This window comes from Muscardinus avellanarius (assembly GCF_963383645.1).
Source record: "Muscardinus avellanarius genome assembly, chromosome: 2".
NCBI lineage: Eukaryota > Metazoa > Chordata > Mammalia > Rodentia > Gliridae > Muscardinus > Muscardinus avellanarius.
This window is the reverse complement of record NC_137787.1, coordinates 42,260,806-42,287,370: the sequence shown is the minus strand read 5'-3', so window position 1 is coordinate 42,287,370 and position 26,565 is coordinate 42,260,806. Positions and strand designations below refer to the sequence as shown.

Here is a 26,565-nt window from a genome sequence, read left to right as displayed (position 1 = left end):
ATTTTCAGAGACTTTTACCTACCTGTATGACACTTTTCATGAGATCTCGCCACGTCTTATCCACAGCTGTAAATCGTCTGCCTTCCTCTGGCATTTGAGACATAATGTCAGGAGAGCTGAAAATGGGCTCCAGGTAGAGCCATGTGGCTTGGACCTTGAGCCACTCATCCAGAATCTCCTGGAGCAGCAGGAGCTTGCCCTCCCATTCTCTGAGAAGAAAACGGGCTCTCGTCAACAGCACAGCAAGCAAAATCTCAGAAAAAGAATCTCAAAACCTTAACTCAACTGTAGGTCTTATGTGCAATGCTGTTATTCTGATTTTCATTCCTCTATTTTCATTCAAAGATAAAATACTAGATTTATCCTACAAAGTATGTTTTTAGAATAATAACAGCAATGTTTGTGCTTATGTAGACATATTAAGATAATGGAAATGGATCTGTATTTTATTTATTTAGTTAGTTTTTGGTGGTACTGGGGTTCCTGGAAACCCTTCTGCCTCTGGGCTACACTCCCAGACCTATATATATATATATATATATATATATATATATATATATATATATATATATGTGTGTGTGTGTGTGTGTGTGTGTGTGTGTGTGTGTATACATACATAATATATATTATATATATTAAGTATATATAATATATATATATATATTTTTTTTTTTTTTGGAAACAGGGTCTCTTAAGCAAGCGAGGCTGGCTTCAAACCTGCATGATCCTCCTCTCTCTGCCTCCCAAGCGCAGGGATTACAAACTTGCACCTCCATGCTCGGCTGGATGTGTATTTTTTTTCAACATAATGAAGGAGTAGGGTGCAGTGGCACATGCCTATAATCCCAGCTACTTAGATGGCTGAGGCAAGAAGATTGCAAGTTCAAGACCAGCTTTAGCAACTTAAGTGAGACCATGTTGCAAACATAGAAAAAAGCCATGGTTTAGTGGTAGAGCTCCTCTGGTTCTCTCCTCACTACCATCACACACACCAAAAAAGTAATGAAGTTTACCATTGCTTACAATGAGCTAATTAAAATATTAAGTATGAAAATGCAGCTTTGATTCTAAAAAGAACTACATATTAGATACAAGTGATTTTGGTAACAGTGTAAACATATCACTTTACCTCATTTGCTTTTCATAGGGTTTAATAAAAGGAGATCCTCTCATAGTTTGTGTTTTAATAATATGGTCATCCAATAACATCTGAATTTCGTCAACTGATGACAATATATAGGTCCCACTTTCTCTATAAGGATGAATGACAAACTCCATTAAATCCCATTCATTAATCATCTTCTCCATGGCCTTTTCAAGAGAATACTCTTTGCTAGCAGATTCACTAATACTTTCAAACTTTTCTAAATAGGGTTCCAGATTCATGTCTAAAAATGAGAAGACAGTGGAGTCATCCGCTGGCTGCAGGGGGAAGCCGACGATGGCAGACATGGCCTCCCAGTGCCTGGGCCGTAGCCCAGGATTGCAGATCACTTGAATAAGAGGGATGTACTGCTTGAAATCTTCCACCCTTGATCTGACTTTCTTGGTCATTGCCAAAGCATTTGGAGAATCATGGAAGGTTTTCTCCAGCTTATACAGTCCTCGCCAGTAATTTCCAACATCTGACTCGACTTGGTCTGGATTCACCTTGTGATAGGGTCCTTCGGTCCAAGATCTGTGTTTGTTGCTAAATTCGACAGCAGTTTCATAGAGACGAAGATAAGGGTTCAAGCCATCTTGAATTTTTTTCCGTTGAGGATATATTGATGGTAGCCAGCCGAATGCCTCCTCTTCAGCATTAAATTGTTCAATCTGAAAATACAGGTGTTCAGTATGTTATTCTGAAAGTTAATAATACTGAAAATTAAGGTGTGTGTGTGTGTGTGTGTGTGTGTGTGTGTGTGTGTGTTTTGCTGGGGACTGAACCCAGGAACATTCTACCTCTGAGCTACAACCTCAGACCAATCTTTTTAAAAAAACAGGGTCTTCCTAAGTAGATGAGAGCTTTGCTAAATTGCTGAGGCCGATCTCAAACTAACCCTCCTATCTCAGCCTCCCAAATACTAGGATTTACAGGTGTGCACATTATGCCTGGTGAAATTAATTTTAAAAAATACCTATTTCAAATGTGAAGTAAAAATCCTTTTTAAGTCCTCAAATTAAGCTTTAATACTTTAGAAAGACTGAGCAGTAAAAATCTGTTTCATTATTATTTTCTTTTTAATTTAAAAACACAAATTATATCTATTTATTGTTTATAATATAGTGTTTTAAACATGTATACTGTTATGGTTTGGAAAAGCTCATATATTGGCAATGCAAAAATGTTCAGAGATGAAACAATTAAATCATGAGGACTAATCTCATCTGTGGCTAAATCTGTTGACAGATTAATGGATTTATTGGGTGTTAATGTAGGGAGGCAGGGTGGTGTGCCCACAGGAGACAGGTCACTGAGGGTGTGGTCTTGATGATTATATATGTCTTTCGCCCCGCCCATTGCGCGCGCGCTCTCTCTCTCTCTCTCTCTCTCTCTCTCTCTCTCTCTCTCTCTCTCTCTCTCCTCTCTCTCTCTCTCCCTCTCTCCTTCCGTTCTCCATGATGAGAGAGCAGAGTCCCTCTGTGTATCCTGCTGCCCCTCCTGCTGCCATTTATTCTCTATGGACTCAAAGCTCTAAAACCATGAGCCCGATCAACCTTTCCTCCTCTAAGTTGTTCTTGTCAGGTAATGTGGGTCACAGCAACAGGAAGGTTAACTAAAACATATGTTGTAGTATGGATAAATTGAGCTAGTTCACATACGCACTATATATACTTATTGCCCAGGGGTGGGAAAGAGTGCTGAAACAGTGCAGTTAGAGTGCTTCTGGAGAGAAAATACAACCAGAACTTGGTCTTGAAGGTGAAGAGGACAAGATGAAGCTGGGGCAAAGAAAGCATCAATTTTCTCTTAATCTAATTGTGAATTATGTGAGGGTGTAGGTTGTACAGATGGGAAATCTATAGAACTGGAAAATGCAGGCTAAATACATCAATTATTCATGTGACTTAAACTTCCAGTGGCCTCAGGTAAAAAAAAAAAGAAGCATTAAGATTCATTTTTATATTCCCAATGTGTGTTGACATTTTTATGATTATTATAAACTATTTCATTACCTGAAAAGATAGGATATAAAAAACTTTCAATGTAAGAAGAATGGCATGACATCATATAGAGTATGTTTTCATATTTTCCCTTTTCATTAAAAATACAATTAAAAATCAGACATTATATATGTCAAAGGGTATAACTTTCCTTCTTCCAGCTTCTTCTAATGAGAAAGCTGATTTCTGAAATAGCAGTAAGGGGAGCAAAGCAGCTCAGTGAGAAAAATAACGAGCCCAATTTAAAAACACAGCTGCAAAATCTACGCTGGCTTATGTGAAGATGGAAAAACTAAACAGAAACCAGATATTATTATTTGCCTGCTTATGCTAAAAATATGGGCTCCCAACTATGATGCAGATGCTTAAATGGTACAAAACAAAAATTGAAAAACAGAATGAGATACGACTGTGTCTTCAAAATAAAAGATGAAGGCCACCTGAAATGTGTCACTACTAACAGAAAACAGCAATGTTGAGCCTCCTTAAGGAAGTCTGTAAAGTGTCATTTCCATTATTCCCTAACTAAATAATGTTAAATTGTTTCATTTGAATCAATTTTTAAAGGTAAATACCCAATATAGAATCAATGCTTTTCATTTGAGCTAATTCAAAGGAAAGTGGAATTTTGAAATTATACCTTGTCTGCTGCTAAATCCAACTTGGCGTTTAGTGTCTGAGCCTTCTTCAGGTACCGCTGCACATCCTGGAGGTCTCCAAAGGTATAAAATTCTTCTGCCTGTTTAGCATAGCTCTCCAATTCCTCCACAAACCGTTCACACCGTAACTAATAAGAAAAAAATATTTTGTCACTGGCCAGAAATAAAGAGAGAGATCATCTGCAAGATGACTGAGATCTCAAATAAACATAATTTTTAACATTTAGAATGAATATGTTATTATTTCTCTAATTCACAGATTTTTAAGTTTACCTAAGCCAGGCATGGTGGTACATGCCTGTAATCCCATTACTTGGAAGCCTGAGAAAGGAGAATTGCCAGTTCAAGGTTTTCCCCAGCAATTAAGCAAGACCCAGCTTTGAAATAAAAATAAAATAGGGCTGTGTTGGGAGCAGTCTAGTCACCTGCTTTGAGGTCACCTTGGTCCAGCTTGGGAGAGGCACAAACTGCCCACCCAAGTGGGAACTGTTTTCACACAAACAAGTTTCCAAGGACCAAATGGGACCGATAATCAGGGACCCCGAGCAATAAGCAAAGACCCTGGCCGTTTCCTTGTCTAGCCTTTCTTCCCTGATTCATCTGTGACTACCTTGGTGTTACTCCCTGACACATCCCATGTTTCCTTTGTTATTCCCTGCGATTGATAATATCTTAAAATGTTTTGGTTATAACCCCCAATAAAAGCAAGATGCTAGTCGCGCACGGCAGTAGTGGAGACATCTCTCCCCACCCCGCCCTCCCCAGCTGCCATGTTGACTCGGTCATTCGTGTGAGAGACTACTTTTCATCAATCAATCAACATCAAAGCCATCTACTACTAGGGATGTAGCTAGGAAGTAAAATGCCCCTGGGTTCAATTCTGAGCATTAAAAAGAAAGTTTACACTGTATCCTCCAAATGAAGTTCTAACTAACACACTGTATAAATCCAGATTTAAGAGATTAAAAATTATAATGTTCCAATATAAAACAGGTTTTTGTATTTTAATAAGACTCACTAGAAAATTGCCATTAGAAAACCACCTCAAGTGGCTCTAAAAATAGTTATTAAATTGATTTTAAATATTGTGAGTTATTAAAATATTCTTATTTTTAAGTTATTAAAATAAGTTTTCTATTTTATGGATTATCTAGGTTATTTTTGTCCCCTTTTCTTTCTCTAGTTTCCTGGAAAATCTATTAGTCTGACCCAATGGGGGAAGGACAATAAGAATTCATCAAAATTATGTATAGTTTTTTGGAAGATTATACATCATAATAAAGTACATAGGTAATTCTGGACTACCTAGCAATTTTCTGAGTCTTTTATGTTGTAATTCAAGCATTTAATATTTACTATTCTTGAGGTTTTCCATTTTTAAAAATAGAAATTTTTTAAATTTTTGAAATGGCCTAAATATAAAGCAGAAACATAGACCACAGCTTAACAGTTAAAGTAATTTTTAAATCTAAGAATTAATTCTTCAAATAACAAATTTGGTGAATTAATTGTATTTTCTGTAGCCTGGCAGAAAGACAGTTAGACTTGTGATCAAAGCACATCTCCCAGACCTATTTTATATTTTTATTTGGAAACAGGGTCTCACTAAGTTGCTACTCACTAAGTAGCTGAGGCTGGCTTCAAACCTGCACGATCCTCCTGTCTCATTATCCCAAGTACTGGAATTACAAGAGTGCGCCACCACGCCTGGCTCTCACAATATAAATTTTTAAAAAGTCATATGCCAGATGTGACTTCTCTAACTTAAGACTTCTCAGCTTCTTAACTGTAAGAAATGAACTTCTGTTTGTTACAAACTCCCCGGTCTCAGGTATTCTGTTATAGCAGCACAAAATGAACTAAAACAATATATCTCCGTCACTGTGCTAGCTAGTTAGATATAAATGGATAAAAAGTTAAAAAAAAAAAAAAAGCCTTGCCCTTGGGGCTCTGACCATCTAATGGGAGAGAGATCTGATCCTTAGCCCAGTGCAGATGTGTCTAAAGTACAGTGAGAGCAACAGAAGCTCCACAGAGGACTGAGGGGGCTTCTCAGAAAACAGGTGTGTACTAGATAGCACAAGTGTGAATGCTGGGCACGGTGTGCCCCAGAGTGCACAGAGGAGGTGCCAGAGATGAGCGATGTAGAGGAGCAGAAAGCTAGACACTTCTCAGGGTTACAGAAAAGTCAAAAGCAAGGAGTCCAAAAAGACAGGAGATGAGGATGGATAGACACAGACAAGTCAGAAACTATACTTAATTTGGAAGATCAAATATCTCAAAACTTAGCTTTTCCCCTTATTTTTTATTCTTTATTTTGAAACAGGGTCTCACTAAGTTGTGGAGGGCCTCACTCAGTAGCTGAGACTGTCGGTGCACTGTGATTCTCTGGTCAAAACTTAGATTTGAAACAATGTTTAGGAGAGTTTGAGTGATTATGAGGTATAAAGAAACATTTCACTGAGGGAGTACTGATGGTCAGGCAATAAGAAAAATAATAACAATAGTTCCATAAACTGTATATGATAAATAATATTATTATTAATGACTATTTCTTGGCACTATCTTCCAATGCTTTCTCTCTAATACTGTAAAAAAATCAAGAAAAGACCCCACATTGATCACTAGGCTACTCAATTCTTAATCATCAAAGAATGTGTTATAAAATATTCAGTATGTGTATTATCTTCTTCTAAAATTTATGGTATAAGAAAGTTCAATGTTTGACCTGTGAAATAAAAGAGTTTAGATTTAAACATATCCAAAAATGAAAATAATTTAAAATATCTATGATGCCAACCTTAAGACCTTCTTGATATTGTTCTGTTTTCTCTTTAATGATTTTCCTGTGTTCTTCAAAAATTTCTCCCATTCTTGCATACCACTGGAAAACACTGTTATTTAGCCTAATGTCTGCAGGAGAAAAGGTGGTACATTCAATGAGGAAAGCCAGGCAGTTTTTGGAATCCACTAATCTTTGTCCCAGTTCGATCATATCTGTCGTCTCCACTTTCTGAATATAAGCCTGAGGAAAACAGAAATTACAGACAGCATTTTAATGAGCCACTAAAAATAGAACACGGAAATATATGACATAAATATGCGCAGACTTCTTAGAAGTAAAGGCTCTTGTTCAAACTAAGAGATTGCAGCACAGTTTACTTCCAAGTTCATCCAAATACACTAAAATGGCAGTAAAAATAAACTTAGAAAATACTTAATAGCACATAAAAAGCAATGGGAAACCAGAGATGAATGCAATGGGTTCCTGGAAGATAAGAAGCAGATCCTATCTGAGTAACTTGAAATGTGATGCTTTCAGAATTACATTTTGGAGAAAGAGTGCTGGCAGTGGGAAAGTAATGAAGCCAGACACAGGGGTTTTGCCCTCACAGGGTTTGCGATCTAGATGGGACCGGGGGACAGTCATTAGTCTAATCGCCCCCAGTATAACCATTGCTGCCAAGGAAAGGCACACTGCTCAGAGCACATAATAAAGAGGCAAAGAAGCTGAAAGTGGAGGGTAGCTTCCCACAAAATCAAGAGATGACCCCACATCAATATACTACTCGATCACTCCTTGGTTATCTAGTAAGCACTATAAGAGATTCGATATAAGCCAGCCATAGTGGCTCACACCTATAATACCAGTATCTGGGAGACTGAGCCATGAAGACCACGGGTTCAAGGACAGCCTCAATTAAGTAGCAAGACTCTCAGCAGCCTAGTGAGACCCTGTTTCAAATAAAATAAGGCTGGGGTATGTCTCAGAGGCAGAATGACCCTTAGTTCAATTCCCAGTACCACACACACACAAAAAAAAAAATAGAAAAAGATACAATATGTGTACTATTTTGTAAGATTTATAGTCTAAGAAAGTTCCAATATATGGCCTATAAATAAAGAGGTTGGCAACGCTATTCAAAAAGTTCCTCTTGTAAAAGTTTAGTGTCATAGAAATAAAAGGAGAATAAAAATGATATGGCAATTAACTAGTAGTTTTATATTATTTTGCTACCAGGTAGACTTTAAACACTGAAATAACATGCCAAACAATCAAAGTTAAACTTTCTTTAAACTTTCAGTGCCACAAATTCTATACTCAAAACATATTTCAGCAAAATATATTTCAGAATATTTTGATAATAAAATGTTTATAGAAAATAAAATATTACCAAAGGATTACATATTTGTTTATTAAAATAATGAGGGTAACCATAAATTTGAGGTTGCCCTGAATAATCCTAGTTTAGGCCTGTTAGTACGGTAATAACCATTGATAGTGCTCTCAAAAATATCCTGGTAGACATCTTCATTAATCCCTCCAGGATTTTACCTCTTGAGTATCTGGCCCTGTAGTGTCCTCTCGTTCCGACTTGCTTTGGTTAATGAGAGTTAGCTAATGACACACAAGCACAGAACTTGAAGAGCACTTGTACAATTGAGCTTGCTTGTTTGAAGAACCATCAAGGAGAGTGCAACTTAAGCCATCAAACTGCAGACTCGATCTTATTTTTAGCCTCTGTCTTAACTTTTGGAGTGATTTGTTTCTATTATTGTGTGTTAATAGTGAATGGATACATGGACAACTACAAAACGTGTATAAATAATACCTTCATTTCCATGAGTTCTGCTGTATTTGGAGGAGTGCTAAGAGCCTTTTCAGCTATTTTCTCAAATTCTTCACATAATCTGAAACATCAGATAAAATCAATCTTACAAACTTTTTATTAAATTTCATTTCAAAATATGTTTCTGCTCCGCGGCATGAAAAATAAAGGTTAGAACTTATGTATAGGATAGTTAAGTAATTAAATAAAAATTTGTGTTCATTAATTTATTCACCCAATACAACTAAATATTAAGTGGCAGAGGTACAGAAATTACTAAGATCTAATAATGGCCCCTCACAATCTGATATGGGAGACAAAACCATAAAGATATATATATATATTTTTTGGTGGTACTGGGGTTCCTGGAAGCCCTTCTACCTCCGGGCTACACTCCCAGACCTATTTTTACATTTTTATTTGGAAACAGAGTCTCCTAAGCCAGCATGTGTGGCTGGCTTCAGACTTGCGCGATCCTCCTGTCTCAGCCTCCCAAGCGCGGGGATTACAAGCGTGCGCCACCACGCCCGGCTATAAAGGATCATTTTAATCTAGAGTTTCAAGAGCTCTAACAGAGATTTACTTGAGGTGATCCAAAAGAAGAGAGTGATTAATTATACTTGGAGGGAATGGGTAAAATGAATCAGTGTACTCAGAAACTTCTCGTAATATGCATATGTTTCTTACTGAGTTGGGTCATGGCCAAAATGAAAAACTAAACTTACTTTAAAATAGGGGAGAAGGAGAGTAGCAGGGGCTGAGAAACCCCAGAGAGATTCTTCATAAAGGTTTTCTGAAAGTGCAGGAGAGAGGAAGAGTAAGGCAATGATGTTGGGCTAAAGTCAGGGTTGGAAGATGTAAGAGGGTTTTGTACTTGTTTTCAAACTACAGAGGCAGAATGAACTGAAAAGGAGGGGGGCAACATAAAGGGTACAGAGATCAGAGTTTTAAGAGAGTCACTGGGTGGAGCTCATAGGTAGAGAGAAGCTCCTGCCTTCTGAGAATGTGAGCTGAAGTTAGGAAGTGCTTGATGTAGAGATGAGTTGAGCCTGCAGGAGCAGGAGGGTGGGGCCATTCTATACAAGGGTTCCTATCATAGTCCCAGTAAGCTCTCTGTATACCTAATGAGCCTGGCATAATTAAGAGAAAAGGAGAACAAAAAGCAGAACTGGCATCAACTCAGCACTGAGAAGCAAGGAAAGTAGTTATGAAATTAAATTTTTCATCCAGCATGAAAAGCGAGAAGTAGAATACATTCTCACTGTTCTTCTAGTACTTCTAGAAGAAAAGATACTTTAAGTTAAAAAATAGGATCTGGTTGCTAGGAAAGCTACCAAAGTCCCAGTCTTCTTTCCCGCGGTGTCTACATCTTCAGCATTCCCCCGGCCTCTTGTCCCTCGGTGTTGGAGAGCAACACAAAGCAGACCTAGTTCCTGGATACCCCCAGGCTAGTTCGCAGCTCATTGCCTTCCACACACTTTCTTCCTGCCTGGATTCCTTCGCCCAGATTGCTCCCACCTGGCGGATTCACCCTTCATATAAAACTCACACATCCCTTCTTCCTTTTAGCAGCCTTCCCTAATTTCCTCTTCTTCCCAAACACCAACTGAAAGAATATTATGTCTTTCTCGGTTCAAACCCTGTGGCCTGGTACAGAACTTACTGAACCCTGCTGTAGTTTTTTGGTTTGTATTTTATTCTCATTTCTGCATCGTAACTTCCTTTAGCAGTTTATTCACTGCTTGGTCCCATGTCTAATAGTTTTCTTTAGACTTCTCTACATCTTCAGGTAAATATTTTCAATGATCTATTTTTTTCTGATACCATAATCATAAAAAAAATTCTGGTTATTTCTGGTTTTCCACCTTGTAGCTGACATCTGAAAAGAGATTCCAGAGCCATACTAGCACTAGTTGTTGGAGGATTAGTTACACTAGTTACACTAGTTACACTTTTTGTCTTTAGTGCAGTCTTCAGCTGCATACATTAGTATTCTGTGAGTTTACTTAATATGAATCAGCTTTCCTAAAAATGTCTGACTTAGTCAATAAATGAGTTTCAAGTTGTCAGGGCGTTGAGCAATTAGGGTAAGACAAAGTTCCAAATTTGGGAATACCTAAGGACCCCATTACAACTATTATGTATATCCACTTTGAAAACCCACACAGAATATTTATTACACAAATTTTAAAAAGCTGAAGTTAGAGACTGTCTACCTGACTGTACAAAAGGAATGCAAACATGTCCTAATACCATCTTAATTCAGGTAAGCACAAAGACACATCTGTGGAGAAAAGGAAATAATAATAATCACATCCTCAAATGACACTTAAAACCAAGTAGAAATAAACTTGCCATAATTTTTTCTTTTGTATCACTTGTAACACTGCTCTAATCTATTATGTTAGGTGAGAAAAAGTTTATTCTATTTAATATTCTACACTCAAAGTAAAAATATAATCAATATCACATTAATACCTTGTATTTACATCCTGATGATCTTTGAACATTTTAGCTATGAGTTTTCCACAAATAACATCTGCTCGCTTCACCAAAGATCTGATTAATTCTTCACAATGTACTTCGAACATTCCTAAGCGAATACTCTGCAACATATTATGTTTTGTATGAAAAGAAATAAAAGTGATAAAAGATTCTCATAATTTTGCTATCTTCATAATACAAGTTTTTGCATGTGTGGCCCAACAAGGTTAAGGATTTTTGTTGTTGTTGTTGTTGTTGTTTGAAAATATGATGGAAAAGGAGTTTTCTGAATACCAATTTGTATTTTAAAATTATCTTCTGGATGATTTTTTTTTTTTGCAGTACTAGGGATGGAACCCAGAGGCATTCTATCTCTGAGTGACACACCCAGCCCTAATTTTTTATTCTTTATTTTTTAATCAGGGTCTCACTGAGTTGCAAGGTGCCTCATTAAATAGCTGAGGCTGTTCAAGAACCGCGATCCTCTGGTCTCTGCCTCCAGAATGCTGGGATTACAAGCATGCACTACTACCACACCCAGCTTGGATAAATATTCTTGAAGTTTGCTATCATAGAAGTCAGTTTTATTTCAAAAGAAGAATAGATTTTAAAATGTTGGTAAATTGAGTTACTGCTCAATTGATAAGGTATGTTTTAAATATTTGCTTTGCACTAAAACGTAATACCTGTGGGCATGGTAACAAAAATATAAAAATGGCAAAAGAATGTTTTAGGGTATTAGCATTTTACTAAATAGAAATAAACACATTTTGATGCAATAACCATATTTTCCAAAGGATTTATAAATGTAAATACAGCAAAGAAAAACTTAGGTTCTTAGAATTGGAGGAAGGGGTTCAATTATATAAAATACAGTTCCATGCTGCGCTGTGGTACTAAAGTCTCAGCTACATGAACATAAGAACTGCATTTGTCCTGTTTGTCCCCTAGTGACCAGCAGTCACACTGCTGGCACATATCATAGGCTCAATAAATACATTCTTGTTGACAGTAATGCTCTAATTCTTTCACTGTATGTTTCTAAAACTACATGCTGGTATTACTGGAAAAAGATCATTAGGCATACATGACAGTTGTACAAAATAAGTCATTTACCTTTCTAGATGTATACTGTATTTCCTCTATTAGCTTTTGGTATTTGCGAATTTCCTCTATTAATCTCTCATAATTGTGATTTTCTTCAAGGAACTCATCGGCATCACGCTCAGCTTTTCTGGTAATTAAAAGCTCATACTTGTCATAGAATTTGAGGTGTTCAGTAGGTGTCACACTCTCCTTCCTTACCACCTCCTTAATCTTTTCTTTGTGAGCATCTATGATTTCTGTCAGAATTATGGGCTTCAAGGTTGTTGGCTTAGACTTACTTTCCTAAACAAAGGGAAGAAGACAACATCAATTATTTAAATTACCTTGGATCACAAAACTGTGGTATATACACACAATGGAATTTTACTCAGGTATAAAGAATAACAAAATCATATTATTTGCAGAAAAAAGGATAGAACTTGAGAATATTATACTAAGTGAGATTAGCCAATCTCAAAAATCAAATAATTGTGTGTCTTCTCTTTTATGTAGAAACAAGGTAGAAATTTGGAAACAAGGGCTACCTCAGATAGAGGAGCACAGTCTCCAATGGAGCAATGAGGGGGGATTAGGGGAGAGACTGGGGGAACAGAAATGTAAAGAAGGTAACATTTGAAATAATGCTATGTATGAGTATTAAATAGAATGGCAATCATTCAAAACACAAACAACAACAAATGTTGGTGAGAATGTAGAGAAGCGGGAACTCTACTACATTGTTGGTGGGATTGCAAATTAATGCAACCACTTTGGAAAACTATGGAGGATCCTCAGAAGAATGGGAACAAGCTTACCATATGATCCAACAATACCATATCTGGGAATCTACCCAAAAGAAAGAAAACCAAACTATCAAACTAATGCTTGTAAATCTGCGTTCATAGCTGCACAATTCACAGTTGCCAAACTATGGAACCAGCCAAGATGTCCATCAACAGATGAATGGATTACAAAGTTATGGGATATATACACAATGGAATTTTACTCAGCCATAAAGAAAAACCCAATTACATCATTTACAGGGAAATGGATGAAACTGTAGGACATTATGCTAAGTGAGATTAGTCAGTCACAAAAACCAAGAAATCAGATGCTCTCCCTAATATGTGAAATCTAGGGAGAAAATGGATCATAGGAGGAACTCTAGACGAAGAAGGGGATACTATAGATGAGATAAGGTGACCTGAGAGGATGAGAGTGGAAGAAGGTTGAAATAAGACTACATATGTATACAAAATTACTGATTCCAACCAAAGACAGGTACAGGAAGGCGAGGAAAAAGAGTGGGGCCTGTAGGGAAGTGCTCCAAGAGTTGTGTGCATGTATGTTTCTATTGCTCCTCGGTATAATGTATAATTACAATGCACCCAATAAAAATATTAAAAAGTCTTAACGGTTTGTCTCACTTTCTTCTCAAATAAGAGGACAAGTAAATGTGTTGATGCGGTTTATTAATGAAGTCACTTTTTTTTGCAGTATTGGAGATGAAATCCAGGGTCTGGTACATGCTGGCAAGCATTCTACCACTGAGCTACATCCCCAACCCAATTTAACTTAACTGAGAGACAAAGTCTCACTAAATTGATCAGGCTGACCTGAAACTTGAGGTCCTTCTGATAGCTTAGTGAGTAGCTGGAACTGCATGTGTGTAGCACTGCACGCAGCTGAACTAAAATATTAACAATGTTAATAATATTTTATTCTTATGCTCTGTCCTTGAGAAGAGATTTTTAACTGTAACGTAAAAAATCACTGTCCACCGTGGCTGTTCTATAATATTCAAATTGATCATATCAAAGGATTCCTTAGCTGGATAATTTGCTCAGTTATCAAGGCGGCATTTGACTGCTACACTCTCTAGTGGGCATTTCAGAAAGCCAACTTGCTTAGCATTAGATGCTTCATGAGAACTGAGAATCCAGCTAACTCAACCACCACTTTTCCCCTGCACTCAGTAGAAGCTTGGTCTAATCTTTTCTTTAAAAGCAACTTTAGGATAATGTAACCTACATCACATGCTCTGTGCAATGTCAAATTATTGATTCTCACATGAAGCTCACTAGTACTCATTGTAATGGTTCTTAAATTTATTAACAGTTTAATTTTTTAATCTATATATCTATCTAAATAGAACTGGACAGAAGGACTTTAGAACAACATTTGAAACTGGTTATGGGGTCTCATGCTTGTAATCTCAGTACTTGAGAAGCTGGGACAAGAGGATTGCAACTTCCAGACCAGCCTTAGGAAGAACCAGTTTCAAAATAAAAAAATAAGGCTAAGGGTGTATCTCAGAGGTAGAATGCCACTAGGTCTCAATCCCCAGTTATACACTAAATAAATAAATAAATAAATAAATAAATAAATATATATATATATTTTATATGAGAAACTGCATATCTTTTTCTTTTTGTGGTACTAGGGATGGAACCCAGGGGAATCCAACCTCTGAGCTATACCCCAGACTTATTTTTTATTTGGAAATTTGGAAACAGGGTCTCACTAAGTTGCAGAGGCCCTCACTAAGTCTCTGAGACCGGCCACAAACCTACAATCCTCCTGTCTCAGCCTCCCAAGTACTGTGATTACAAGTGTGTACCACCACACCCTGCTCCCATGTATTTTCTAAAATGTATCATATGACAGTTACATGTTTGAATTTCCAGTGCATGAGCCCCATGCAGGTTTTATTTCCCTAAAAAAGTATATTTTAGTTTACTTTCAGTTCTTACCAAAGGTTGTGATAAAAATAGCAATATGAAGTCTATTTCTGCAGTTGCAATGATCTTACTCAAGATATTCCACTGTCATCTGTTTCCAAAGTTGACTGATGGCCAGGATCACCCAGGGATATTTAGGGGTGGTGGTTCTGATGAGTCTTGGAATTTGTATTTTTAGCATCTCACCAGGTTATGCTGATACATAAGGTTTCACAACGATTACCCCATGGATAATTTCCACTAAAATTATCTTTATTCTATTTCATAAAATTGAATACCAAAAAAACCATTCTCACCCTGATAAGTCTAAGTTAACTATTTTAATGCTAATTAAAATGTGTCATATTTTCCTCTTTACTTTAGAAACCAAGAAGCATGGAGCCCTAGTGTATAACCATAAAGTCTTAGCAACTATATTCATCTGGATAATTATAATAATTACATCTACATTTACAGCTTGGTAATACTTATTTTATTAACTTACACATGTGTCTGTTTCACGAGCTACCTTAACTCATCCTTTAAAAAAGCATTTTAGGAGAGAGAAAAATGTAAAATGAGTTGAAATTACACAATGGACAAAGTAAACAGTAAGCTTCTTCAAAGGCTTCTAATTATGACACAAGAAATAGATATCCAGAGAACAACTGACTAGTTCAAAATATATAATATGCTAGAAAATTCTAAATTGATCTCTTATAATGTATAGCTAAGAAGGGAAAGTACAATGGGCCAAAAACAATAGAAAGAATGAGCGGAGAGAGGCCAAGGTGTGCAAGAGTGAGCAGCTGGTGCTTTATTGATCCCCATGGCTCAGCTTCGCCTTTGAGTCTCCAGCAAGTGGGAATAGCAGGTAGGGAGAGGCTGCCTGGGACAAAGTGCCAAGCCTGGACAAGACAGGAAGTCATACTTTGCAACCCCACATACATTCAAGGACTTTGAAACGTAACACAACAGAACAAGGGTTCTGAGTGGAGAAACCTTCAGAACAGTAAAAGGTAACAGAATTCCTGAATGAAGGACGAAAAGAAATTGGGACAGAGGAGAGACTCCAGACAAAGGCGGAGAAACCTTAGTTGAGGGAGGGAGGAAGAGGGACACATCTCAGTTGTCTCAATGTACACACAAACTCTTCGAAGACAGTCACTGTGCTGAGCAGGAAGGAGGGAGGGAGGGAATTGAGTGGGAACTGGGGGAGGGCTCATTGAGTCCTGTGTGGACGTATGTGTCTATCACCCTGAACTCTCTTCAACAAGATGTATGATTCCAATGCACCAATAAGAAGGAAAAGAAGAAAGGAAAAAGAAAAAATTCAAGACAGAAACCTCCTTTCTTCCACACAGGAGCACTGAACACATGGGCCTTTCAACTCACTGAAATTTAAATCCCAACACCTTAAAAAGAAAGGAGGAGAAGGAGAAGGAGGAGAAGGTGATGGTGGTGGTGGTGGTCCTGGTTTGGTCGTGTTTCTCAGTAAAGAAGGAAAAATGTTTGCCTTAAAATTTTATAAACTGAGCCAGGCATGGTGGCACACGCTTGTAATCCCTGCACTTGGGAGGCTGAGACAGGGGGATTTCACATGTTCGAAACCAGCCTCAGCTACTGAGTGAGGCTCTCACCAGTACCACAATATATATATATATATATATATATATATATATATATATATATATATATACATACATACATATATATATATATATATATATATATATATTTTATAAACTAACTGAAGGTGATGGGAGTAGGAAAGGGGAAAATTCCCTAATGTACACGATGTACTTTCACAAACATGTCATTCACTAAGCCAAACATGAGAAGGAGGGAGGGGGAAGAAATGGGGTGGAAATTGAGTAAGCGCTAATTGAGTGATATGTGCATGTATGCCTCCACCATCTTGTACTCCATTAAGATGTACTTGGGAGGCTGAGACGGGAAGATAGCAGATCAGTAGCCAGCCTCAGCTACTTAAAGAGGGCATAGTTCCAATACTTTAACACATAAACACAAGTAAAAACTTTCTCAACAAGACCTCAAAGGCATAAGAAATTAGAAGGAGGATCAATACATGGAATAGCATTAAACTGAAGCACTTCTGTACAGGAAAGGAAACTATCAAAAATCTCAACAGAGAGCCAACAGAATGAGAGAAAATTTTTGCCAACTACTCCTCCAATAAAGAATTAATATCCAGAATGTACAGAGAACTCAAGAAACTCACTAAGAAGACACATAATCAATTAAAAATAGGCAAGTTAAATAAATTGACACTTCACAAAAGAAGAAATACAAATGACCAAAATCATTCAATACACAAACAAGCAATAAATGCTGGTAAGGGTATAGAGAAGTGGGAACTCTAATACAATGTTGGTGGGATTGCAAATTAGTGCAATCACTTTGGGAAACAGTATGGAGGATCCTCAGAAGAATGGAAATGACCTACCATATGATCCAGAAATACCAGTTCTGGGTATCTACCCAAAAGAATGTAAATCAAACTAATGCATGTGTTTCTATGTTCATAGCTGCATAATTCACAATTGCCCAACTATGGAACCAGCCAAGATGTCCCTCAACAGATAAATGGATTACAAAACTATGTGATACGTACACAATGAAATTCCCTAGTGTACACGATGTACATTTTACTCAGCCATAAAGAACAAAATTCTGTCATTTGCAGGGAAATGGATGGAACTGGAGAACATTATGCTAATTAAGATTAGTCAGTCACAAAAAGTAAAAAATTGGATGTTTTTCCTAATATGTGGAAGCTAGGGAGAAAATGGGTCATAGGAGGAACTCTAGACAAAGGAGAAACCTTAGATGAGCAAATAAGGTGACCTGAGAGTGATGGGAGAGGAAAGAGCGAAATTCCCTAATGTACATGATGTACACTCACAAATATCAAAGTCAATCACTAAGCCGAGCATGAACAGGATGGGGGAGAGAGAATCGGATGGGTAGTAGAGAAGGGATAAATGGGTGATACATGCATGTGTGCCTCTATCATTTTGTACCCCATTAAGATGTATGATTATAATATGCCAATAAAGGCCCCTGGCCGAACTGCGAGTAGCACGCCAGACCCCTGGAGAAACCGGGCCTAGTAAGACGCTGGGTTCTGGGCAGGGGTCGCGCACAGGGCACGCCAGCCAGACCAGGGTCACGGGACGCTGGGCCCCGGGCCGAACTGCGCGTAGCACACCAGAGCCCTGGAGAAACTGGGCCCAGAACAGAAAAAGATAAAGAAAAATATCGGAGAGGAGGTAAGAAAGCCATTATGGATGCCAGGACACTGGAGATGCAGACAAAACTTATCTAAATGCACTGGAACTTATGGAAAAATTTGCCGTGAAAGAGGACTGCTATTTCTCTATATTGTTAAGAATCCCAGACATCACCTGTAAGGAGAGAGTTTAGCAGAGACCAAGAAGAAATGCGGTGTTGAAAGAGTTCTCTGCGATGGTGGTGGCGACTTGTATTCAGGAGAAGCAGAAACCGGATCCTACCAACTTTATTTTTTTGGAGAAATTACACCAAATGTCGAATGCTACCATCACGCATGCTTAGGAACACTGGACAACATTCAGAGTAGAAAAAGAGCCTGGGAAGGATTTGAAACGGTGGAGGCAGTGGCAATGCCAGTGGCCAATATTCAGCGGAGGCAGAGATCTGATACATTATACTTGAAATAAAAACCACAGAGACAGTGATCGGAAGCTGCTGAGGGGATAGGCGGGCGCCGGGGCCAGTGGCCGACATCGGAGCTTGCTGTGAGGCAAGGCCACTACTGAGGCCTCCGTGGCCGGGATAGGAACCTGCCGAGGGGTTAGACTGATGCTGGGGACAGCGAGGCCGGCATTGGAGCCTGCCATGAGGCAAGGCTTGTGCTGGGGCCTCCGAGGTCGGGTCTGGAACCTGCTGAGGGTTTAGGCCGGTGCTGGGGCCAGCGAGGCCGGCATCAGAGCCTGCCGTGAGGCAAGGCCGGTACTGGGGCCTCCGAGGCCAGGATAAGAGCCTGCTGAGGGGTTAGGCCGGTGCTGGGGCCAGCGAGGCCGGCATCAGAGCCTGCCGTGAGGCATGACCAGTGCTGGGGCCTCCAAGGCCGGGATCAGAGCCTGCCGAGGGGTTAGGCCGGTGTTGAGGCCAGCGAGGCCGGCATCGGAGCCTGCCTTGAGGCAAGGCCAGTACTGGGACCTCCGAGGCCAGGACAAGAGCCTGCTGAGGGGTGAGGCCAGTGCTGGGGCCAGTGAGGCCGGTATCGCAGCCTGCCGTGAGGCATGGCCGGTGCTGGGGCCTCCGAGGCCAGGATAAGAGCCTGCCGAGGGGTTAGGCCAGTGCTGGGGCCAGCGAGGCCGGCATCGGAGCCTGCCATAAGGCAAGGCCGGTGCTGGGGCCAGCGAGGCCGGCATCGGAGCCTGCCTTGAGGCAAGGCCGGTACTGGGGCCTCCAAGGCCAGGATAAGAGCCTGCCGAGGGGTTAGGCCGGTGCTGGGGCCAGCGAGGCCGGCATCAGAGCCTGCCGTGAGGCATGACCAGTGCTGGGGCCTCCAAGGCCGGGATCAGAGCCTGCCGAGGGGTTAGGCCGGTGCTGGGGCCAGCGAGGCTGGCATCGGAGCCTGCCTTGAGGCAAGGCCGGTACTGGGGCCTCCGAGGCCAGGATAAGAGCCTGCCGAACGGTTAGGCCGGTGCTGGGGCCAGCGAGGCCGGCATCGGAGCCAGCCGTGAGGCAAGGCCGGTGCTGGGGCCTCTGAGGCCAGGATTGGAGCCTGCCTTGAGGCAAGGCCGGTACTGGGGCCTCCGATGCCAGGATAAGAGCCTGCCGAGGGGTTAGGCCGGTGCTGGGGCCAGCGAGGCCGGCATCGGAGCCTGCCTTGAGGCAAGGCCAGTACTGGGACCTCCGAGGCCAGGACAAGAGCCTGCTGAGGGGTTAGGCCAGTGCTGGGGCCAGTGAGGCCGGCATCGCAGCCTGCCGTGAGGCATGGCCGGTGCTGGGGCCTCCGAGGCCAGGATAAGAGCCTCCTGAGGGGTTAGGCCGGTGCTGGGGCCAGCGAGGCCGGCATCGGAGCCTGCCATAAGGCAAGGCCGGTGCTGGGGCCAGCGAGGCCGGCATCGGAGCCTGCCTTGAGGCAAGGCCGGTACTGGGGCATCCAAGGCCAGGATAAGAGCCTGCCGAGGGGTTAGGCCGGTGCTGGGGCCAGTGAGGCCGGCATCGGAGCCTGCCTTGAGGCAAGGCCAGTACTGGGGCCTCCGAGGCCAGGATAAGAGCCTGCCGAGGGGTTAGGCCGGTGCTGGGGCCAGCGAGGCCAACATCGGAGCCTGCCATGAGGCAAGGCCGATACTGTGGCCTCCGAGGCCAGGATAAGAGCCTACTGAGGGGTTAGGCTGGTGCTGGGTCCAGTGAAGCTGGCATCGCAGCCTGCCGTGTGGCATGGCCAGTGCTGGGACCTCCGAGGCCAGTATCGGAGCCGGCCGAGGGGTCAGGCCGGTGCTGGGGTCAGCGAGGCCGGCATTGGAGCCTGCCGTGAGGCAAGGCCGGTATTGGGACCTCCGAGGCTGGGATAAGAGCCTGCCGAGGGGTTAGGCCAGTGTTGGGGCCAGCGAGGCCAGCATCGGAGCCTGCCGTGAGGCAAGTCCGGTACTGGGGCCTCCGAGGCCAGGATAACAACCTGACGAAGGGCTAGACCGGTGCTGGAGCCAACGAGGCCGGCATCGGAGCCTGCCGTGAGACATGGCCAGTGCTGGGGCCTCCTAGGCCGGGAACGGAACCTGCCGAGGGGTTATGCCGGTCTGGGGCCAATGAAGCCGGCATTGGAGCCTGCCGTGAGGCTAGGCCGGTGCTGGAGCCTCCGAGGCCAGGATTGAAATCCTGCCAAGGGGTTAGGCTGGTTCAGGGGCCAATGGCCAGCATCGGAGCCTGGCGTGAGGCAAGTTCACTCCTGCGGCCTCCAAGGCCAGGACCAAAGCCAGCTTAGGGGTTAGACCGGTTCAAGGGCCAGCGAGACCAGAACTGGGGCCTCCTATGAGGCTTGAGCCAGCGAGGTCTGGATCAGTCCACTGAGTAGCCAGGCCACTACTGGGACCATCAAGAGTGGGATTGGTACTTGCAACGCAGCATGCACAGAGAAATATCACAGAAAATATAAATCAGACGCTTCTCTTAATCAGCAATAACTAGGAGGAAAAGGGCAACAGGAAGAGGTTGAGCTATAGAAAGGGCCCTATAGTGAAGCAACTAATGTGACCAATCAGAGGGTATGTAATACTGGAGGATGGAGCCTCTTTAAAACGCAGGAGGTACATAAACAAATGTATCAAAGTAAATCACCAAAAAAGCGTGGAATGGAGGGAGGAGGAGGGAATGGGATGGGGGCTGGAGGAGGGCTAATTGGATGATGTGTGCTTGTATATCCTCTCAAGTCTTGTACTCCAATGTGATTGATATATGACTACAATGCACCAATTTAAAAAATAATTTAATTAAAAAAATAAAATTAAAATTAAAAAAATTAAATTAAAAAAATTAAAAAATGTACAGAAAAAGAAATATAGGCATTTATTTTCATTTTCATTCACAAAACATTAGATAGAATCTTAAGATCAAATATGCTAAGATATTACTACTTTCTGTCTCTTCTATGACTATTTTTTATAATTTGTCATGAAACAATGGTTATCAATTTATTGGTATTGTGTATATCATACACATACATTCATCTGTCCTATAGTTATATTTTAAGTTGAAATTTTTTGTCAATGTAATAAAAAGTCAAATTTTTAAAAAAATAATATGCCAATAAAAATAAAATAATATAAATAAAAAATTAAAAATAAGGAATAAACTAGGGCTGGGGGTGTAGTTCAGAGGTTTAATGCCTTTAAGTCTAATCTCTAGTACCACACAAAACAGAAGAATTTGTAACCATGAGCATATTGTTATATTTGTGTAAGTATACATTTATCTGTGTTGTTGTTAAGATAGAATATAGTTAAAAATGATCCCTTGGTTTATAGGTCCTCTGAAGAAGCTGCCTTAAAAATTTCCTTACATAAAGATCATATATGTATACACATAAAAATACACAGCAAAACCAGATCAGCAAAGACAATAAATATTAAAATTATTAAATTAGAATATGAAACTATTTAATATGTAAAAAGAGATGTTAAGACTTAGTGAATATATGACAGTACAAAAGACTATAAAAATTATCAGGTATATTTGAAAAAGAACTTACTGAAATTCCTGGAAAATAAAAGTAGAATAAAAATTAGAAACTGAATGAAGAGGATAATATCATGTTAAGTGAAATAAATCAAGTTGCAAACTCTATATAAGATGATTCTACTTATACAAAGACATAGAAAATCTAAAATTTTTAGGAATATAAAGACATCTAATCTGTTTTTAAAAACTGTGAAAAGTAACTCTAAAATTCAGGATAGTGGTTCTTTTGCTCTAAGGTAGAAAAATAGGGTTGTAAATAGGGAGGTGTAATGGAAGAGAGCTTTCAGGTATCAAAATCCTCTCCTTTAGGATGAGCTATAACTATACAGGTGTTAACTTTGCTATTATTTAAACTTTTTTTGCAGAAGTAGTCTGTACTTTTTTGTTTGAAATATTTCAAACTATTCTAAAAATAGAAAGGGAAGAAAAAAGCTACTGATTGGAATTACAAACTTGAAAAAAATTGTAAATTAAGGATCTCTGGATGTGCTCATTTAATGTTCTAAACTACAGTAACTACTGCTGAAATGTCATAGGTAGAATCAGTGAATTCAAAGTACAGTGATAGGATACCACCATTTATGGAAAAAGGTATGGGAGGAGGGTAATCGATCAAAAGAAGTTTCACAAGGCTGGGAAAGTATAATAGAGGTCTACACATTCTTCCTGGCTTTCATTCCTGAACCTCATAAAGTTGCCAGCTCCATTGAGTGGGACACTAGGCTAGGAAAATACATACATATTATAATGGTATCTGGTAAGAAAAAATTTTAAATAAAGATTTCTTATAAGCCAATGTTACCAGGCCACTCATATTCTATAAAGCAGGCTCTTCCTTCTAGGGGTCACTTCAAGTGGATATCATTATGAAAACTCAAACAATCAGAATGCCCTTGTTACTTACCCACTTAGAATATAATTTTGTCTCAACTCTTGGCACAAAACTGACAGCTTTAATCATGACATCATAAACATTTAAAAAGATATCTATATAGTCATTAAATTCAGGTTCAAATGTGATGGTGTCATTATTAAGAATCAGCCTCATGATGAAACCTGGATGTTCAAAGGCTCTAACAGAATCCTACAAAACATAAATAAAAACATATTAATATATATTTATGTGTATATAGAGATAGATGATAGGAGAGTAGATAGATTGATAGATGATAGAAAGATGGATATTGTGATAAGCTAAAGAGTACAATAATCCCAATTAGAGTACATAGGCATTAACCCACTCTTCCTCTTATGCCCTAGACAGTGAGGCCAAGGAGGAGCTCTACAGAAAAGATCAAGGTAATGTGAATACAAAGCAGATATGTTGGTGCCTTGTATCCACTGCACCTGCAGGTCAGCCTTAGGTCCAAAGTCTAAACAAAACAAAACAAAACAAAACAAAACAAAAAAAAAAAAATGGGCTTAGCAGTGGGTTTAGAATAAAAAACTGAGCCCAAGAGAACATTCCAAGACTTCAATTCCAAAGCCCTATTACATAGCTAATAAAACTTTATCAGAGAGATGAAAACAGTCCTCTTCATGAAAATTCTCTCTTTCATGACCCACATTTCCCAATTCCATAATTCTTACTTACTTTTCTTAATCGCCACTAATGTGGTAATAATCATATATCCTAAATATGCAAGTTGGCAGTATTTTTAACAGATAAATTTACCAGGTCTCTAGATATACTTTCTGCTCTTTCACTGAAAAGTCATTTTAGTATCTTCCTCTCTGAAAGAACTGAAAACAAATGTTAGTAAATGCATATTGGTGTAACTGAACCATACTTACTGGGGGTTGTGCAATTAAGTCTGTGAAATCTTGCATGGAGACTAACGCAAGGTCCTGCAGCTGTAAAGTCATAAGTGTAGCAGCACAGTTGAAAAAAGATTCCAATTTGGTCCTGCTGTCACCAGTTGGCAATTGCTTTTTTTTATTACCTTGGTAATAAATATTCTGCACTTCTGGAAACCACCTTGAAAGAACAAAAGACTTTTAAAAGTCAATACTTTCCGTGAATTACTCTTTTTATATGAAGCATTAGCAGTAATCTAGACATTCAAAGGTCTTCATAAAGAGGTATATTGCTAAGTGACATTATCTACTCTCTGAAATGTAAGTGCTAGAATATTTCACTTCTCCCAGGAAAAGAAATTTTAAATCATAACTAATAGAAAATGACTCAATGATGTGATGCTGCAAGACATAAATCTAATTCCTAAAACTATGATTCCTCCACTTTTTGAAGAAATATGTGACTAACCTTATTGGATATTATATTAGATACTTCTCTCCAGTCTCTTAAAGGTTCCTCGGGAAATCTATTTGTTAGTTCAAAGCTATAATGTGAATAACTGATTAAACCAAGAGAGAGTTTTTACCAAGTTAAACCTACCTCATTTCATGCCCTTCTGTTTCACAATTGCTTGAAAACAAGAAATAAATCAACAAAATCATATATTTTATTTTCTCATCTCCCTTAATGTGAAATCTTGAAACAGTTTTAAATGTGTACACATTCTTATACTAACTGTGTAATTTCATATGTACGCAAATCATGATGATAATGGGTGAAGTTTTCAGCTTAAGAAACTGCCATCCAGCACTAAAGGATTAAAGAATATCCTACCTTCTTTCATAAGAGATAATGAATTTTTTAAAAATAGTATAATTTTAGGAGTTGCCTGAATGTTTCAAGAGAGAAAAATTTCAGTTTTAAAAAAATATGCATTGAATAGTAGTAAAAACAGCATGGTAACAGATATACTGACCAGTGGATTAGAATAGAAGATAAAGAAACAAACCCACACATCTTTAGTCAGTTAATCTTTGACAAAGGGGCCAAACTCATACGCTGGAGAAAAGACAGCCTTTTCAACAAATGGTGCTGGGAGAACTGGCTAACCATTTGTAAAAAGATGAATTTAAACCCCTATATCTCACCATGCACAGGAATCAACTCAAGATGGATCAAAGACTTAGAAATTAGACCTGAGACTGTGAAGTTAGTAGAGGAGAGCATAGGTTCAACACTACAACATATTGGCACAGGCAGTAACTTTCTCAACAAAACCTCCAAAGCTCAGGAAATTAAAACAAGAATTAACAAGTGGGATAGCATCAAACTAAAAAGTTTCTTCTCATCAAAGGAAACTATCAATAACCTAAAGAGGAAGCCTACAGAATGGGAAAAGGTCTTTACCAGCCACCACTCTGCTAGGGGGCTAATATCCAGAATATATAAAGAGCTCAAAAGACTCTACACTAGCAAAACAAACAACCCAATCAAGAAATGGGCAAATGAACTAAATAGACACTTCACAAAAGAAGAGATACAAAGGGCCAATAGATACATGGAAAAATGTTCTACATCACTGGCCATCAGGGAGATGCAAATCAAAACTACCCTGAGATTCCATCTAACCCCAGTCAGAGTGGCAAGCATAAAGAAATCAAACAACAACAAATGCTGGTGAGAATGTGGGGAAAGAGGAACTCTTTTACACTGTTGGTAGGAATGCAAACTAGTTCAGCCACTATGGAGATCTGTGTGGAGATTTCTAAGAAAGCTAGAAATAGATCCACCATACGATCCAGCTCTACCACTGCTGGTTATTTTTCCAAAAGGATTGAATTCAGAGAACTATAGCAACATATACATACCTATGTTCACAGCAGCACAATTTGTAATAGCCAAAATATGGAACCAACCCAGATCTCCATCAACAGATGAATGGATAGCAAAACTCTGGGAAATACACACAATGGAATTCTACTCAGCCATAAAGAAGAACAAAATCATATCATTTGCAAAAAGATGGAAAGTCCTGGAGAGCATTATGTTAAGTGAGATCAGCCAAACACAGAAGGAGAAGGTACATATGTTCCCTCTAATATGCCCAAACTAGGGAACGTAGAGGATACCAGTGGTACTCCAGGTAATGGAGGGGAAATACCATCAAAGCTTGAATGGAAAGATAGGGGAGGAGGAAGAATGAACTTGATTAATGAGGGTCTACATCCGAATATGTGTAAAATTATGAATATGGCATGGTTACCCTGGACAATCATTGGTGGGAGGGGGGAAGGGAAACAGGAACGGGGGGGGGGTGGAGAGGGCACCAAGTATAATTTAAATGTATACCACTTATGTTCAATAAAGAAAAAAACTAAATACAAATTTTAAAAAATATGCATTGAGTGTCTACTTAAGTTCTAGGAACCATGTTCCAGGGGACACGAAAAGATATGACATCATCCTTTCTCTTGTGATAATAAAGGCATTGTGTCATAACAGAAAAATAGACAAAACATCAAGGACAGAGATATAATTCTCCATTTAAGTATTAGAGAAAGGTTTTATAGTGATGACAATTTCACCAAAGACTAGATAGAACTGAGAATGAGAAAGGCTCTGAGAGAAAGATCTGAAATGCAAGTGGGATAAAAAGGAAAATGATCAAAGTCAATCACTAAGCCAAACAGGAGAAGGAGGGAGAGGAAGGGAATGCAATAGGAATTGGGTAAGGGCTAACTGAGTGATGTGTGCATGTATGCCTCTACCATCTTGTACTCCACTAAGATGTATGACTACAACATGAC

At 39.5% G+C, this 26,565-nt stretch overlaps 1 protein-coding gene across 1 annotated transcript in view; it reads right to left on the bottom strand.

Annotated features, from left to right (window-relative positions):
• Positions 1-26,565, bottom strand: part of DNAH7 (dynein axonemal heavy chain 7) — a gene marked incomplete at both ends in the record, with an annotated part of 253,563 nt that overhangs the window by 186,519 nt on the left and 40,479 nt on the right. The window contains 9 exons of the mRNA XM_080689358.1: positions 23-209; positions 1,130-1,815; positions 3,788-3,934; positions 6,607-6,831; positions 8,420-8,498; positions 10,895-11,022; positions 12,017-12,289; positions 22,865-23,044; positions 23,755-23,938. Of these exons, the coding sequence (XP_080545484.1) occupies positions 23-209; positions 1,130-1,815; positions 3,788-3,934; positions 6,607-6,831; positions 8,420-8,498; positions 10,895-11,022; positions 12,017-12,289; positions 22,865-23,044; positions 23,755-23,938 (2,089 nt within the window). The remainder of the gene's footprint in view (positions 1-22; positions 210-1,129; positions 1,816-3,787; positions 3,935-6,606; positions 6,832-8,419; positions 8,499-10,894; positions 11,023-12,016; positions 12,290-22,864; positions 23,045-23,754; positions 23,939-26,565) is intronic.